At 42.0% G+C, this 16,885-nt stretch overlaps 1 protein-coding gene across 1 annotated transcript in view; it reads right to left on the reverse strand.

The window, feature by feature from the left end:
- The window catches only part of LOC145343138 (uncharacterized), a 193,809-nt gene that overhangs the window by 22,839 nt on the left and 154,085 nt on the right, over positions 1-16,885 (reverse strand). Inside the window, exons 9-10 of the mRNA XM_080189082.1 lie at positions 12,367-12,525; positions 7,512-7,659 (exon numbers count right to left, since the gene is read on the reverse strand). Of these exons, the coding sequence (XP_080045208.1) occupies positions 7,512-7,659; positions 12,367-12,525 (307 nt within the window). The remainder of the gene's footprint in view (positions 1-7,511; positions 7,660-12,366; positions 12,526-16,885) is intronic.

Raw genomic sequence — 16,885 nt, forward strand, 5'->3', positions numbered from 1 at the left:
GGAAGACAGAAGCTTGTTTTAATCTCTCATCAAAAAGAATGATATCTCTAATAATTCAGCATTCTTTCTATACTGCACTAAAAAGTCAAACTAGATATCTGCTCAAGTCCAGGTTTGGTATTTGAAGCTGCAAACTTTTAATCAGAGGCAAGTATGCATTTGAAACTGTTCTGAATAAGGTGGCTATATAAAACAGACAGATAGACCTTCCTGCTGACCTTCCATCTTGCTTTCTGCTGTTCAAATATGGAAATAAGGTGGGACTGACATAGGGTGTCCATGCACTCACCTGCACCACCAGATTCAAAAATTAAAATTAAAATTCTCATCCAGGTTTTCAAATTACTCCATAGCCTTTCCCCTATCTTTGTAACCTCATTCAGCTTTACAACAACTTCTGTTCCTCCAATTCTGGTCTCTGGTGCATCTCACTTCATCACACTACCATTGGCGGTCATAACATCAGTGTGTATACCCTAAATTCTGGAATTTCCTTCCTAATACTCTCCGTCACTCTACCTCTCTCCCCTCTTTTAATACAATCTTTAAAACCAATCTCTATGATAAAACTTTTATCACCTGTCCTAATATCTCTTTATGTGGCTCAAATGTAAAATTTTATTTCAAATGGTCCTGTGAAATGCTTTGGGATGTTTCACATGTTAAAAGTGCTACAAAAGTGCAAGTTACTGCTGTATACTAAGAAACAGTGTTCTTTTCTTGTAGGGGTAACTGTGGTTGGAGTTCCCAAAATTTGGATCAAAAGTGATTTTATCAGGAAGCTGTCAGGAGTCTACAGAAAAATGAATATATACTAACACCAAAAGAATTCCTACTCCCTGATTCTTAGAAACACTGGCACACTTATCCCACACTACCAGCACTTCCTGACAAAAAGTAAATGGGAGCTATAGTTAAGTTGTAAAGTTATCATAGACAACTGCTGAGTACTTTAGGTTGCATTTCTCAAATCTGATTTGACCATCAGAGGCCCATAATTCAGAGCAGGAGCAGGATGAGGTATTGAAATGGCAAGTGATAAAGAATTCAGATTTATCACCACCTTTATCACACAGAACAGGAAGTTTTGGATGGAGGGTTGTCTCGCCCCACCACCCCAAGAGTAACCAGCTGCCTTGGAGAAATTTAATGCTTGACAGGATGTTAATTTGCTAAAGGTGAGACTTCTGCCTCATCTGGGGACAAAGCCTGGGAAGCAGCTAGCCTATCAGATGATTGGCAACAATGTAGTAGCACCAATGCCAAATTCCAGAAGTGGCCACTTCCAGGACTGCAGGCTAGTCTTTAAAGAACATAGAACATAGAAAATAGAACATTACAGCACAGTACAGGCCCTTCAGCCCAGTACTATGAGCTATGTTCAATCCCAAGATCAAGCTATCCCCTCCCTATCATTCTGGTGTGCTCCATATGCCTATCCAATAACTGCTTGAAAGTTCCTAAAGTGTCCGACTCCACTATCGCAGCAGGCAGTCTATTCCACACCCCAACCACTCTCTGAGTAAAGAATCTCACCATGAACCTTACAGCTATGTCTCCTAGTAACAGCTACATCCACCTGAGGAAACAGTCTCTGCACGTCCAAGAAGTGGAGCTAGTGAAGCTGGACTGAAGGTAAGCCCAGGATATTGGTGGGACCTGGTTAACCTGCTTCAACACGAGGAGTGATGGGGTTGAGGATTAGGTTTGAGAGGCTACGTAGATCAGGGATCAAAGGGAAAGTGCATTCAATATGCACAGGGGATCCCTCAGGGATGTACTCTCTTCTCTGCCCAATACCAGCGTGTGCCAGCTAAAGCTGCTGGGCTACCTGATTAGCATGGCCCCAACCCCACCCTCCCCCCATCTAAAAATGCATCAGGGGAAAGATAAGGCCATTAATTGGCCATTTAAGGGCTTCAATAGCTACAAAGGTTGGTGAGCTGGCCAAAACCTCTACCTGCACTTGACAAAATAGGAGACAGGTTTGTTTGGAAGGGGGAGCAAAGCAAATGGTTACGCAGCTGGCAGGCTATTGGTGCATTTTACAAGCCTCCGTCCTTCCTTCAAACATGCTCGCCATGGAGCCAGGCACAAATGAGTGATGCTGAGAAATGGTGCTGAGGGGTGGGAATCATAGGGGAAGGGGTCAGCAGTAACCCCCAACCCACCTCGGTGGGGTCGTTCAGTCAGACACTGAGTGCCTATATCCTCTGGATGCATATAGGCAAATTCACTAGGGTTTACTTTCTGGGCTTCTTACAAGGCAAGTCTCCTGTCCTCCGCGTGGTGAAAGCCAGTGGCAAGGTTGTGAGATGTGAATTACCTACTTTAGAGCCTCAATTGATAGAGGACTGTGAAGGCTATCTATGGGTGGGACATTAAATTCCAAATAGAGAGGGAGGCTCAGTAACAAAAGAGTCAGAAGTGATCAAGGTCGGATGGGAATTAGAATTAAAATCACTGAAATTCATGAGAGATGGTAAATCTACTGATGGTCCAATAAAGTCTTTATTCTGCTACTTTCCAAATTGAAGACTAGAAAGAAAATGACAAAACAGGTGATCAAAATATAGTAATATGGGCTTTCTGATCAATTCCTAATTTTCTTTAATTGGAACATAGGAATTAGGAGCAGAAATAGGCAATTCAGCCCTTTGAGCCTGCTCCGCAATTCAATCAAACCATGGCTGATCTCGCCCTGGTCTCAAATCCCCCTCCCTTTCCCATATCCCTTTAACCCTTTTTTAAAATCAGAAATATATATATCTCCTCCTTGAAATCATTAAATGATCCAGATAATAGGCAGTTTAAGGCACATCTCTTATTATCGTAAGGACACAACTATGGAGATATCAGACTGAAAAACTCAGAGGTAACAAACAACCAGAAATACTGGGGGCGATTCTCCTATCGCACTGAACTAATTTTAGCGTGATAGGCCGGGTGAATCGTGCTTAGGCCAATTCGCACATGCAATCCCCCCGTGCGTGCATCTGCGAGTGCCGGATATCTGGCACAGTCGGGACCACGCTGGAAACTGGTGGGAACAGCAAGTAAGTATCTATAATGGGTAAATTGTTAGAAGGTATTGTGAGAGTCATGATCTACAGGCATTTAGAGAGGCAAGGACTGATTGGGGACAGTCAGTATGGCTTTGTGAGTGGAAAACCATGTCTCATAAATTTGACTGAGTTTTTTGAAGGGGTAACCAAGAAGATCAATGAGGGCAGTGCAGTTGATGTTGTCTACATGGACCTTAGCAAGGCCTCTGACAAGCTACTGCATGGCAGGTTGTTGCATAAGGTTGAATCTTACTGGTTCCAGGGTGAGGTAGCCAAATGGACACAAAATTGTCTTGATGACAGAAGAATGAAGGTGGTTGTAGAGGGTTATTTTTCAAACTGGAGGCTTGTCACTAGGAGTGTGTCTGAGGGATCGTGCTGGGTCCACTGTTAGTTTATATCATTTATATTAATGATTAGGATGAGAATTTAGGAGGCATCATTAGTAAGCTTACAGATGACACCAAGATTGGTGGCATAGTGGACAGTGATGAAGGTTATCGAGGATTGCAGCAGAATCTTGATCAATTGGGCTAATGGGTTGACGAATGGCAGATAGAGTTTAATTTAGATAAATGCAAGGTAATGTATTTTAGTCGATCAAACCAGGGCAGTTAATGGTAGGGCGTTGGGGAGAGTTATAGAACAAAGAGATTTAGATATGCAAGTTCACAGCTCCTAGAAAGTGGAGTCACAGGTGGATAGAGTGGTGAAGAAGGCATTCAGCATGCTTGGTTTCAACGATCAGAACACTGAATACAGGAGTTGGGACGTCTTGTTGAAGTTGTGCAAGAGATTGGTAAGGCCACACTTGAAATACTGTGTACAGTTCTGTTCATCCTATTATAGGAAGGACATAATTAAACTAGAAAGAGTTCAGAAAAGATTTACTAGTATGCTACTGGGACTTGATGGTTTGAGTTATAAGAAGAGGCTGGATAGACTGGGCCTTTTTTCTCTGGAGCATAGGAGGTCTAGGGATGATCTTATAGAGGTCTATAAAATAATGAAGGGCATAGATCAGGTAGATAGTCAATATCTTTTCCCAAAGGTAGGGGAGTCTAAAACTGGAGGGCATAGGTTTAAGGTGAGAAGGGAGAGATACAAAATGGTCCAGAGGGGCAATTTTTCACAGAGAACAGTGAGTGTCTGGAACAAGCTGCTCGAGATAGTAGTAGAGGCAGGTAAAATTTTGTTTTTTAAAAACTGTCTTTTAGACAGTTACATGGGTAAGATGGGTATAGAGAGATAATGGGCCAAATGTGGGCAATTGGGACTAGCTTAGTGGTTAAAGAAAAAGGGGCAGCGTGGACAAGTCAGACCGAAGGGCCTGTTTCCATGCTGTAAACCTCTATGACTCTAAGTGATTTAAATCTTAAAATTTTAAGCCCAGGGGTCTCAAGCTTGCCAGTAAACTGCAGGCTGAAAGCTTGGGGCCACTGTGCATGCGTAGGGCCCGGGACAATCAGCCTCTGGTGTGAATAGGCCCCGCCCTCCCGAGCTTTTAATAATATTCACAATTGTGACCTCTGGATTGCGCAGAGTTTGGGAAATTTGAGTGTGAACTCTCATTGAAAAAACAATCATGATTTATATCAGTTTTCCCATGAATTCAGCACTTTGAGAACTTTTTTGGGAGAATCGCCTCCATTGTTTATGAGCACAGACAAAAGTCGTCAACTGTAAGCCATCTTACATTATGGCATTAATTAAAAGTTTCTTTGAAGCCAAAGGCTTTGGTGTCTGCATAAAAAAATGAGGATCTTTATGAAAATTCAAATTATCTATGCAAAAACAAAAATAGAGATTTAATATACAAAGGATTCATTTATCAATTGATGGTCAAAGTACTTTGGTAGTCATCATTCACCAATAGCCTATATTTGTTCCCACGTTAACTTGCAGAAAGTATTTCACTAAAATGTTACTCTAAAATATCCAGTTCATTTCATTAAAAAACATTAGTTATTGAGAAGATGGAGGCTATTTACCCATCAGGCTGTGCTAATTTTTTAGTGCCACATCGGGATAAATGCATGTCAGCCGATTCATGGGATTCCTGCGAGCGTTCATGCCGCACTTACATCTCCCAGGCCTGCATTTCTGGCAGCATCTCTGTGGTGCTGGAAATCACTGGGAGGTGGGGTTAGCATGTAAATATTATTTTACATGCTATTAGTGGGCCTGGGACTGAATTCTCCAGTCCTGCTAGCATCTCCCAGCCCTCCAGAGTGTTTCACTCCAGCAGGGATTACACAAATTCCCCACTTTCAGGCTGGCACACTAGCAGTGCCAGTCTGTGCCTTCTGGCACTGCTCAAGGGGCAAAGTGCCCATACCCAAGGGGGCCCCTTGGCACTGCCCACCAGGCATGGGGCAGTGCGAAGGGGGTAGGACCTATTGGGGTGATTGGTGGGGTGGGTCATGCTCCTACTCTGCATAGGGATCGGTGGGCATTGGAGAGAGGCCAGCAATTGGGGTGTGCTGTTGAGGGGAGGTGGAGATGGGACTGGGGGGTTTGCTGGGGGAGGAGGGAGGCGGTTTGCTGTGGGGGTGGAGTGGTGATTGTCACTGCTGAGGAGCGGCTGGAGATCAGGGTGGGCTGCGACCGGGGGGGCGGGGGGGCACAGGCAGGCGGGGGAGGTGGTACGGGGCTGGTCCATGAATGGACTGGGGTCTGCGATCATACCACTGGGGGGAGGGCAGCACTATGGGGGTCCGGGGCTGGCCAGCAATCAAGAGGATAAGAGGATGACACTTCAGGGTCACTACACACGCGCAGAGGCCCACTGGCTTCAGTCTCTCCAGTGTGAATCGACCCCGACCCCTGAAATTTAATGATATTCACACTGGTGGCCTCTGCATTGCACAGAGTGTGGGAGATTCTATTCTGAATTCACACTGAAAAAACAGCCTGAATTACTCCAGTTTTCCCACTAATTTGACACTTAGGATTCTTTTATCAGAATAGCCCCCTATACTTGGACAATTGTTTTCATATTTAAAAAAAGGAATTGCATTGGTCCTTAAAAAACAGAAAGATGATACAAATCAGAAATCGATAGATAACAAAGGGTTGATTTTTTTGTGGGGAATCGTGTCCCTGTTCTTTCCCTCATAAAGTCAGAGGTGAGCTTGTCTGTACTTGGCTGGCTCGCCGCTAGATATTCAACGGCCATAATGCTTTCAGTTTGCTTGAGGTGATATTTCTGCCATTATCTGAGGGAAGTTTTGATTCCAAGTGCTGACAACCAAACAAAAGAAGAGGAGCCAGGAGCCCGTACAAGGTGAGGCCAGGGTCTCATCAAGGATATGCTGCAAGCCCCTGCAAGAGAGGTGAGGAGTTAGGGTAGACACAGTAGAGAGGGCATGGGTTACTGCAAAATTTGAGGTCCATCAATGGGCACATGTGCCCAAACAGGGAGCAAATCCCCACGCACCAGATTTTATAGGACAGCCTGTATTCTTGATGTATGCCTCCCTGGTTGCAGACGAATACTAGTGGTGGTGAGAGGAGGCCTTTAAGTAACCATTTAAAGGCCTTAATTGGCTCACAGGTGAGTGGATCGCCCAAAACATTCCCCACTACAGGTAAAGTACCCACAAGGACAGATAGTCCACGGGCACAGTACCTTTCCATGCCACTTCATTTTATGCCCATGCCACACCTGCCGTTCTGCCCCAGAAGTAAGATTCAGCCCTAAAAATAACCATCAAGACACATTTTCCAGAGATGCAAGTTGATCATTTCACATTAATTACCATTCTCCAACATACTTTGGTTACAATAAACAGTAATATGAAACGCAATCTCTTCAAGTTTGTTGCTATATGCAGGTATATTTAACAATGTATGGAACATGGAACCATTCTGTATCATCATATTTGCAAGTCTGTCTTAATATATTTTGTTTGAATCCAAATTGTTTAAAAAATAGTTCTGGTCATTCCTCATTGTGTATGGCCTAGATCTTGCGACAATCATCAGACAGCTGCTACTTCCTAGTTTTGCCCACCCCAATGTTGCTCTGCATTTTCGGCAAGATCTTCCAAGACTGTCTTCTTCAGAAATGCAGAGTGCAGCTTCCATTAAAGCGCCGTAGCATCAGAGGGAAGCTTGGACACACACCTTTTTATGGCATTTGCTGCTGTAAGGTATGCTGACATGTCTAGCTTGAATACCAATGAATGGATGAATGAGTGATTGGTAGGATGTGTAACTGGGGAGGGCATAGGATGTAAGGAGCTGGGTGGGTGAAGTGCCAGAGTCAGGTGGATAGGTTAGCAAGATGGTAGGGTGGGTAATTGCTTCAGAATGAAGTCAGATTGGGGTGATTATAGGTAGACTGATAATCCAGTGACTGGAAGATTTAGGCTTATGTTTATTATCATGAATTGGTACTGAAATCTAGTGAAATTGTTTCAATTTATATAAACATGTACTTACCTTGCAGTGGTAAACAAAGGACTTTAGCGATATTTTCTTGAAAAGCATGGTACGCCTGCTTGATTGCATGGAGCAGTGCCTCTGTGGATTTCACCTGAATAGAATATATGGACTTCTGGAAATCCAATTCGACTTGCTGAGCTTTAATCTGTGACAGGAAAGTGTTTATATGAAAGTTAGAATATGTGTTTGCTCAATGAATTATCAGTTCTGATTGCAACAATTGATGACACAATATTGTAAAACTGGGATAATGAAATCAGCTCAATTTAAACCTCCATGTAATATTTAAACATCAGTTAAATTCAATGTCAACCCTTCCAAACCCCTTCAAAACCTTGTATGTTTCAATGTGAGCACTTCTCACCCTTTTAAACTCCAGAGAACATCGGCCCAATTTACTCAGCCTCTTATTGGCCAAATTCCCCTCCAATTCGATTTTCAAGTTCGCTGACGACACCTCCGTAGTGGGTCGGATCTCAAACAGCAATGAGACAGAGTACAGGAATGAGATTGAGAATCTAGTCAACTGGTGCAGCAACAAAAATCTCTCCCTCAATGTCAACAAAACGAAGGAGATTGTCATTGACTTCAGAAAGTGTAAAGAAGAACATACCCCTGTCTACATCATTGGGGATGAAGTAGAAAGGTCAAGAGCTTCAAGTTTTTAGGTGTCCAGATCACCAATAACCTATCCTGGTCCCCCCGACACTATAGTTAAGAAAGCCCACCAACGTCTCTACTTTCTCAGAAGACTAAGGAAATTTGGCATGTCAGCTTTGACTCTCACCAACTTTTACAGATGCACCATAGAAAGCATTCTTTCTGGTTGTATCTCAGTTTGGTATAGTTCCTGCTGTGCCCAAGACGGCAAGGATTTACAAAAGGTCATGAATGTAGCCCAATCCATCACGCAAACCAGCCTCTCATATATTGACTCTGTCTAGATTTCCCACTACCTTGGCAAAGCAGCCACCATAATTAAGGACCCCATGCACCCAGACATTCTCTCTTCCACCTTTTTCCTTCAGGAAAAAAATACAAAAGTCTGAGGTCATATAACAATCAACTCAAGAACAGCTTTTCCCTGCTGCTGTCAGACTTTTGAATGGATTTACCTTGCATTAAGTTGATCTTTCTCTAGCTATGACTTTAACACTACATTCTGCACTATCTTGTTTCCTTCTCTATGAAGGGTATGTTTTTCTGTATAGTGTGTAAGAAACAATGCATTTCTGCAGACTCGATGGGCCAGAGGCCTCTTTCTGCGCTGTAGGGTTTCTATGATTCTATTCTATGATAATACATGTGACAATAATAAATCATATCAAAACATCAGCCAACCTCTTCATCCAGGTATCAATTTTGTGAAATTTTGCTGCACTGCCTTCAGTGCAAGTATATCCTTTCTCAAATATGGAGACCAGTTTGCCAACTAAAATCTAGAAGTGGTCTCACCAAAGCCCTGTACAACTACTGAGGTTATAAATTATGGTTATATAAAATTCTTCTGATGGCCCAGAGTATCTCATGGGTGTCCAGTTTGGAGCTGCTAAATCTGAGACCTATACCATTTAGCATAGTGGTAGTGCCTCACAACACAACGTGTAGTTACAATTAATTGAAAAGTACTGGGATCAAAAGATTTTTCTAACGCATTAAATATTTCAAAGAACGAGAATTCATTAAAATGTTGTTTTAAGATTACAGACCATGAGATATGGGATTGCTGAGTAACACATCATTTTATCTCATTAAAAAACATTTTAAGTTCAAGTAGCACATTGTGTTAGTCAATGCCTTGAATGAAGATGCCAACTTTAATAGTAAAATTTCTATTTTCTATGAATTTTATGATAAGTAAATATAATGTTCATATTAAAAGTTGAAATAAAAAGTTCAAGGAGCTAAATTGAACAGACCATAAATTTGGGCAGAAGGCTTGTGATATGTGATTATCATGTGTCCGATGGCAGTGATGCAGGTAGCATGTACACTTTATGCTGTCTGCTCATTTCCATGAAACTGATAAGACATTGCACAACTCACCAGAGCACCTGTGTTCATGCAAGGTTACTGGACATGGCTTTCTCTCATACAATCTAAGTCATTAACAAATTTGATAAATAGTTGAGGTCCAAAGTACAAATCCTTGAGGGATAATACTAGTCACTAATTAGTGTATTTGTTCCTTGTCTCTGCTTACTGTCTGTCACCTAACATTGTCAATTTCCTGTTCAGGTCAAGAATTTACCTGGAATTCTATATGCTTCAACTAGTCTAAAGCCTCTTTATAAGGAAATGTATCAAATGCCTTCTGGAAGTCCATACAAGTAACTGTTCCCTGGTTCACGACTTTAACATCCTCTGCAAAAAATTCAGTCAAGTTCATTAGGCATGATTCAACCTATACAAATTGATGCTGTCTTTCTTATCAGCTGAAATTTTTCAAACCTCTGCCACCTAAATAGATAAGGGCAGCAAATGCATGGGAACACTACCATCTGCAAGTTCCCTTCCAAACCACACACCATTCTGACTTGGAACTGTATTGCTGTTGCTCCACAGTTGCTGGGTCAAAATTCTGGAACTCCCTCCCGAATAGCACTGTGGGTGTTCTTATAACACATGGACTGAAGTAGTTCTGGGTGGCAGCTCATCAACACCTTCTCAAAGGCAATTAGGATGGGCAATAAGTGCAGACTGAGCCAGCAATGCCCACATCCTGTGAAATAATAAAAAAAACTGGTCTATAATATAGCATAAACAACATATTAACCAGGAGGTCAAACCCAGCTCAATGAGGTATATTAAAGAACATGTCAGGACCCACATCTAGCATACCTAAAAATGAGGTTTCAATCTAATGAAGCTGTAATATAAGGCTATGTGCAGGCTAAGCAGCTGAAGCAGCATTCTGTGGATCAAGTTAAGTGATCCCAGGCCAGTGAATCAGATCAAAGCTCTTCAGACCTGTGGCAGTCCTGCTATATCCAGTCTTGATTGGGGGTATGCAATTAGACAAATAATCGAGGAGGAGGTTCCATGAAAATCACCATTGTCAATGAAAGTGCAGCACAGCATGAGGGCAAAAGACAAGGCCAAAGTTATTTTCACCAACTTTAGCCAGAAATGACAGGAAATGATCCCTTGCAGCATCCTTCTAAGTTCCCCATGATAACTAAAGACAGTCTTCAGTTCATGTGATTTCAAGAAAAAAACAAAAAATACTAGATACAGCAAAGGTTATGGCCCAAACTTCATGCCAACTGTAGCATTAAAAGACTAAAGCTCCAGAACTGGATCTGCCTCTAGCCTAGCTTTTCAGTACAGTTATAAAACTGGCATCTACCAAATAAAGTAGAAAATTGGCCAAGATGTCCTATTTACAAAGAGCGGGACAAATCCTTTTCACGTGTTGGTGCAGATTCAATGGGCCAAAGGGCCTCTTCTGCTCTGTAGGATTCTGTAATTCTGCAAAATCCAATCTGACCAATATTACTCCAGTCTACTCTCATTCGTCAGCAAAATAATGGAAAGTGTCACCTACAAGTCTAGCAATTGATGCTTGCTCATCAATAATTTGCTTATTGATGCTTGGTTGGATTCTACAGTGACCACTCAGTTCCAAACATTATTACAAGCTTTTGTCCAAACATGGACAAAAGAGCTGAATTCCAGAGGCGAAGTCAGAGTGACTGCCCTTGACATTAAGGCAGCATTAACCAAGTATGTTATCAAGGAGCCCTAGTATGGAAGAGTGGATTATCTGTACAGGTGTGGTGAAGATGAAGAACGGAAAAATAGAATGGAGTCCTTATGGGAAGCAGGGTGTGAAGAAGTGGAGTTAAGGTAAATCTGCAAGTCAGTGAACTTATAAAAATTACTGATTGATAGCCAGAAATGGCGGCAGAGAAGTCAAGGAAGGGAAAAGTTGGAGATGAACCATGTGAAGGTGAGAGAAGGGTAGAAAGTTGATGACATTTTCCAGATCAGGACAAGAGTAGGAAATAGCACCTATACAATTGTCAATGAAAAAGTGAAGGAGAAGACCTGAACAGGGCTTGGATAAAGGATGTTCCGCACATCCCACAAAAAGGAAACGACAGTTAGGATTCATGCGGCTACTCAAAGCAACATTTCTTATTTTCACGAAGTGACTTCAGTTGAAGAAGTTGGTATTCAATGTGTCAACGGGTTCAACTAGTCAAAGAAGATGGTGATGGGGACTGGCTAGGCCTCCATTCAAGACAAGTAGTAGAAGATGGGGTCCAAACTGAAATCATGGGATTCTGATTTATATGTTTGAGTGAGGCTCCATCTGCCGCTAATGATGTGGTTAGGATGGCAATATGTTGGAGCACATCTAAGCATTGGTAAGTATCCTACTGCTAATTTAAACACCCACTAATTATGTTGCCAATGTGTTAAATTGACCCTGAGGACATATATTTCCCTGAAACCCTAGAATACTTCATAAAAGTGCAGTGACGTTATGAAAACCATAGAACTCATGTTTTTCTTCAGATAGTGCTGTGGATTTTTAACATCCTCCTCATTGGACCTTTAAGGTAGGCACCTCAAACAATCTAGCATTCCTTCAATATTGCACTCAGCGTACATTATACACAAGTCCAGTGATAGGACCTGACCCTTAGTCTTCTAATAGAGAGAAGACTAAAAGAGAGTGACAACATTTAAATTGACATGGAAGTGAATACCAAGAAGTGAGTTATCAAAGCAGAAAAGTAAGACTTTCAGTTTTGAAGTTCAAAATATGTCAGTGCATTTCTTTAGATATTATAATCTTAAATCTATTTCTGATACAATGCTTCATAAGTTTTAGCTTGGTCACCTGTTGCATAGCCATTAGTCTGGAGTAGTTAGCTGCTTTCACCAAGGCTTCAACAGCCCTCTTCACCTGACGTTGAGTAGCACCTTTCGGAAAATGAGGCAGCACTGAAAGCATATTCTCCACAGAGAATTCCTGGCAGATTGGATATTTCAATTTTGCCTGTAAAAGATTACATAGCCAACCATAATGAATACAGGGTTTCACTCTTCAAAGAATTCATACAAAACTTAAACAAATATGAAAACAAACACATTTTGTACTGGGAAGAATTATGCACAGGGATAGTGAACAACTGTTACAGAAACATAAGAATTTTTTTTCTTTTTGACAGTCCACTATTTACATGAAGCATAGGTAGTACACGCTGCATTTTCAAACACAGGGTTAAATCTTCCCCATGGAAACAGGAAACAGGGATGAGGATTGTTTTAAGATTCCAAACCTAGGACCAATGGAAACCGATTAAAGTCAAGATTTTTCACATGGGTGAGGCTTTAATCAGATCAGAAAAAGGTTCCCTGAGGAATTTAGGGCGGCAGATGGGCTCACAAAGCAGGAGGCCAATAAGAGGCCCACCAGCTTCAGAGAAGCACCCAGCTGCAGTACAAGCTAAGTAACTGGAAGAGTGCTTCAACAAGAATGTGCCCTCACTGCCATTTAAAAAAAAAGTTATTTAAAAATACAAAAGGAAGTTAGGCAACAATTTAGGCCTATGGCTTGGGGGTCAAGTGTACCTTTACAGAGCAGCATTTGGCCACACTCCCACCCTCGTAGGCCTTCCAGAAGTGCTGGCACCCAATCTGCCACATCCTCTGGATTCAATATGAGGACTGTTGAACAAACACTAGCGTTTTTAGAGCCAGCTCCACAAACATTCAGACAAAACTCTTACAAGATCAACTGCAATTGCCTTGACACTGTTTCCAGGTGGCCATGAAGTGTCATCCCTGCCAGGTTTTGATTTCTCAATTCTAAAATGGCTAACATTTCCAGGGAGAAAAAAAAATGTTAACGACACTTTGAAGTTCTTCTTTAAACAGTGACATTGACATTAACAACTGGGAGGAGCTGACTATCAATCATTCAGGATGGTGACAAGCTGTTCATCAGAATACATCATGTTTTTAGTTACAATGTCTTAATGGTGAGACACAGTAAAAGCAGAGATGAAAGGTAGCAAATCCTGCACTCTGGATCACACAATTACATGGGATGTCCTGCCCTTCCTGCCCAAAGATTTATGGGTCAACAATCTGCCTGTTTTGAAGATCCTTGGCAGAAACTGTGACCGAGAAGACATCATCCTCATGAATTAAGAAACATCTGCTGCTAATTAGAATATAAAATGGACGGACGGAACTGAAGCACTTAATAGCTGGATAATACATAAGGTGATGAGATGTGATTTTAGGAAATAAAGAGTAAAATAAATACAAAGCTGTACTCTGTAAAGTTAGAAAAGTAATGGGAAGGAAGGCAGTAAAGTTTTAGATATTGAATTGCGCCGGATCTTCTCTTAATATCCAACTCTATACTGAACCTCTGAGAAGAATGAATCAAAGGATTACTGAATGAGTTGTACACATTATACTGAAGCTATTGCTGGCAACATGAGTTATATATATTTGGTATGGACAGAGAGCGATGCAGGGTAATTTCTCCATTTTCCCGAGTTCTCAACTGACCACACCAAGATGTATATTAGAGAAGAAATGTTTTATCTCCTTGAGTGCTGTGACTTTTAAGAACAGGTGCAAAACAGGCTTCCTTGTAAGAAAATGAAACCTTAAACATTTATTTTTAACAACACTTGAAAATGTATGCAAGAAATACCCACTTCTTGATTCACACAGATACACAAAGATGGTTTCTAAAGGTGTAGCATACATTTAAGATTATTTAAAGTTCCAAAAGTCAACATTACTTTGTTTCTCCAAGACAGTCGTTGTAAGTGTTGCAGACATGGAAATTCTCTTTCAGTCCTTTGAAGAATAGAAGAAATAAGGCCGCAAGTTTCTGGCTTTTCAGTCAAAAACGGTACTTGAGCCTCTGTGTTGAAGAAATATAATCTTATAGTAAAACCAACAAGCTCCTCTTCTCCATCTCTGATGAATTTTTCAATATCCTGTTTTGTACTACATGAGATGGCTTCTTTCTCATCTTCATATCCGAGACTAACACCCGCTAGGCTTCCTTAGAATAAATAGGACAGTTGCTATCTTAGAACAGTTTCTGTTAGCTGACAACTGCATCAATGGCCTGAAATTTGCACATCAGGCATGTACGGCAGGTGGGACCAGAATCAGATGTGACATTTGTTCCCGCCTGCAATCGTAGCCCAACCCTGATTTCACACTGGCTGGCCAATTAAAGGGTGGTCAGCGTGAGTCACAGCCAGTTAGGCCCCATGCTCATGACACGGGTGAGAGTTTGGCAGACAGCAGGTGATTCAGAGGGAGAATTAAAGAAGGTCAAACAGCTGTAATAACGCTGCAAGAGGTGGGAGGAAGGACCTCGTAGCTGGACCAGATATATTTGGAAGTGATCCTTCAGATGGTCTTTGCAACAGGTGGATATGGTAAATGGGCTTCCAATGTTGATGGGCACTCAGCCTCATCCTGCACAGATGTCAACCTGCGGGCATTGGTGAAGGCTTTGAATCTCTGGTGCGATTGTACTAATGCTGCAGGAGGAGACCACTTTGCTAGACCAAGAAGGTTTGACAAAGGTAATGGCCTTGGTGAGCGGGCATGACATAGTGTGGCAGGAGCACCTCAATGATCTGCACTTCACAAGAGTGAGTGCCATGGTGCTCAGTATGGAGACATGAAAGATGAGCACCAGTAGGTGTGCTCAGGGGTTGGAAATGCATTGTGCCAAAGGGTACATTTTGCTGTGAAAGATAAGCATCTTTAATGTACGGAAGGGTGAGGAATCACAGTCTGCTCAGCATTCATGTGGGAGGCTCATGTGGCTGGAATGGTGTCGCTGGAAAAAAATTCACTAATTGGAACACTTACCCATGCTCAGGAAAAGAGAAGCTATAAGACACAGGAGTACACATTATGAATAGTGGAGTGCCCAATCTTGCCATAGTCTTCCAATCTGAGATGGACGCCCTGGACCTTAGGGCAAGTGAGGAGCATAGTCCTCAGCAGTCGGTGAGGCTGAGTGTTGACGGACAGTATGAATTCAGCAAACAAAGGAGAAAGATGGGGAATGTATGGAAATGGCTGAGTTGGTTCATTGTCACTGAGAAGGCCACAATCAGCGATTTCGCCATAGATTTGCTGCTCTGAAAGCCTAATTGAGACATGGGATTGTTGAGAAAAGCTATCAGTGTGCTTAACAAATACTTACTGTACGTTCTTAATGAAGCGCCATTCCCTGAACGCACCGCTGAGCCCGATGACCATCCTATCACAATAGAATATGAGGCTTCAAAGGATGCACCAGCATCACATCCACTCTTAGCATCAAGCACAAGTGCAAAAAGCAGCACTTCGGTGGGGCACAGGGAGAACTGCAGAAGCAGAGAATGTCCAGGCAGCTGGCAGTTGGTGGATTGTTGCAAGCACTCAGCTGCCAGCTGTTGCCTCAATAGCCACATAGGCGCAATCGGTGGAACCTTGGATAATCCTGCATTATCTGTAAAGCTTCTGGCCTGTTCAGCCTTGTTGTCTTGGTCCCTCCCAAAATGAATGAATTAAGGTTGCAATTCATAGATGCTTGTAATGAAGTGATTCCTTACCACCCTTTTTAGTTAAATTTCAAGTTTGTATATGCCAGTTTGAAGGCAACCACTTCATTTGAGTTTCTGGGGATCCAGACAATAGTAACTGTAAGTTCCACAAGCTACCTTGCATTCTAATATTTCATCAATAGAAGGTTCTCTACAAGGACATGCACATTTTAATGACCTTCCAGAGGCACATTCAGATGTGATTTAATCCTTGTCTGTAAGAAATTGAAGCGCAAAGGGACTTAGGGTCCTAGTTCAGGATTCTCTTAAGGTTAACTTGCAGGTGGAATTGGCAATTAGGAAGACAAATGCAATGGTAGCATTCATTTCAAGAGGACAAGAATACAAAAGCAGGAATGTACTACTGAGGCCTTATAAGGCTCTGGTCAGACCACATATGGAATATTGTGAGTAATTTTGGGCCCCACATCTAACGAAGGATGTGCTGGCCTTGGAGAGGGTTCAGAGGAGATTCACGAGAATGATCCTGGGAATGAAAGCTTTGATGTATGAGGAGCATTTGAAGATTCTGGGTCTGTACTCAATGGAGTTTAGAGGAATGAGGAGACATCTCATTAAAGCTTAAAAAATATTGGATGGCCTGGATAGAGTAGGTGTGGGAAAGAAGTTTTGATTAGTAGGAGAGACTAGGATCCAAAGGCACAGCCTCAGCGTAAAGGGATAACCCTTTAGAACAAAAATGAGGAGGAATTTCTTCAGCCACAATCTATGGAATTCATTGCCACAGAAGCTGTGGGGGCCAAGTCATTGAGTGTA

This window comes from Carcharhinus amblyrhynchos, chromosome 5 (genome assembly GCF_965287045.1).
Source record: "Carcharhinus amblyrhynchos chromosome 5, sCarAmb.v2.hapA, whole genome shotgun sequence".
Classification (NCBI taxonomy): Eukaryota; Metazoa; Chordata; class Chondrichthyes; order Carcharhiniformes; family Carcharhinidae; genus Carcharhinus; species Carcharhinus amblyrhynchos.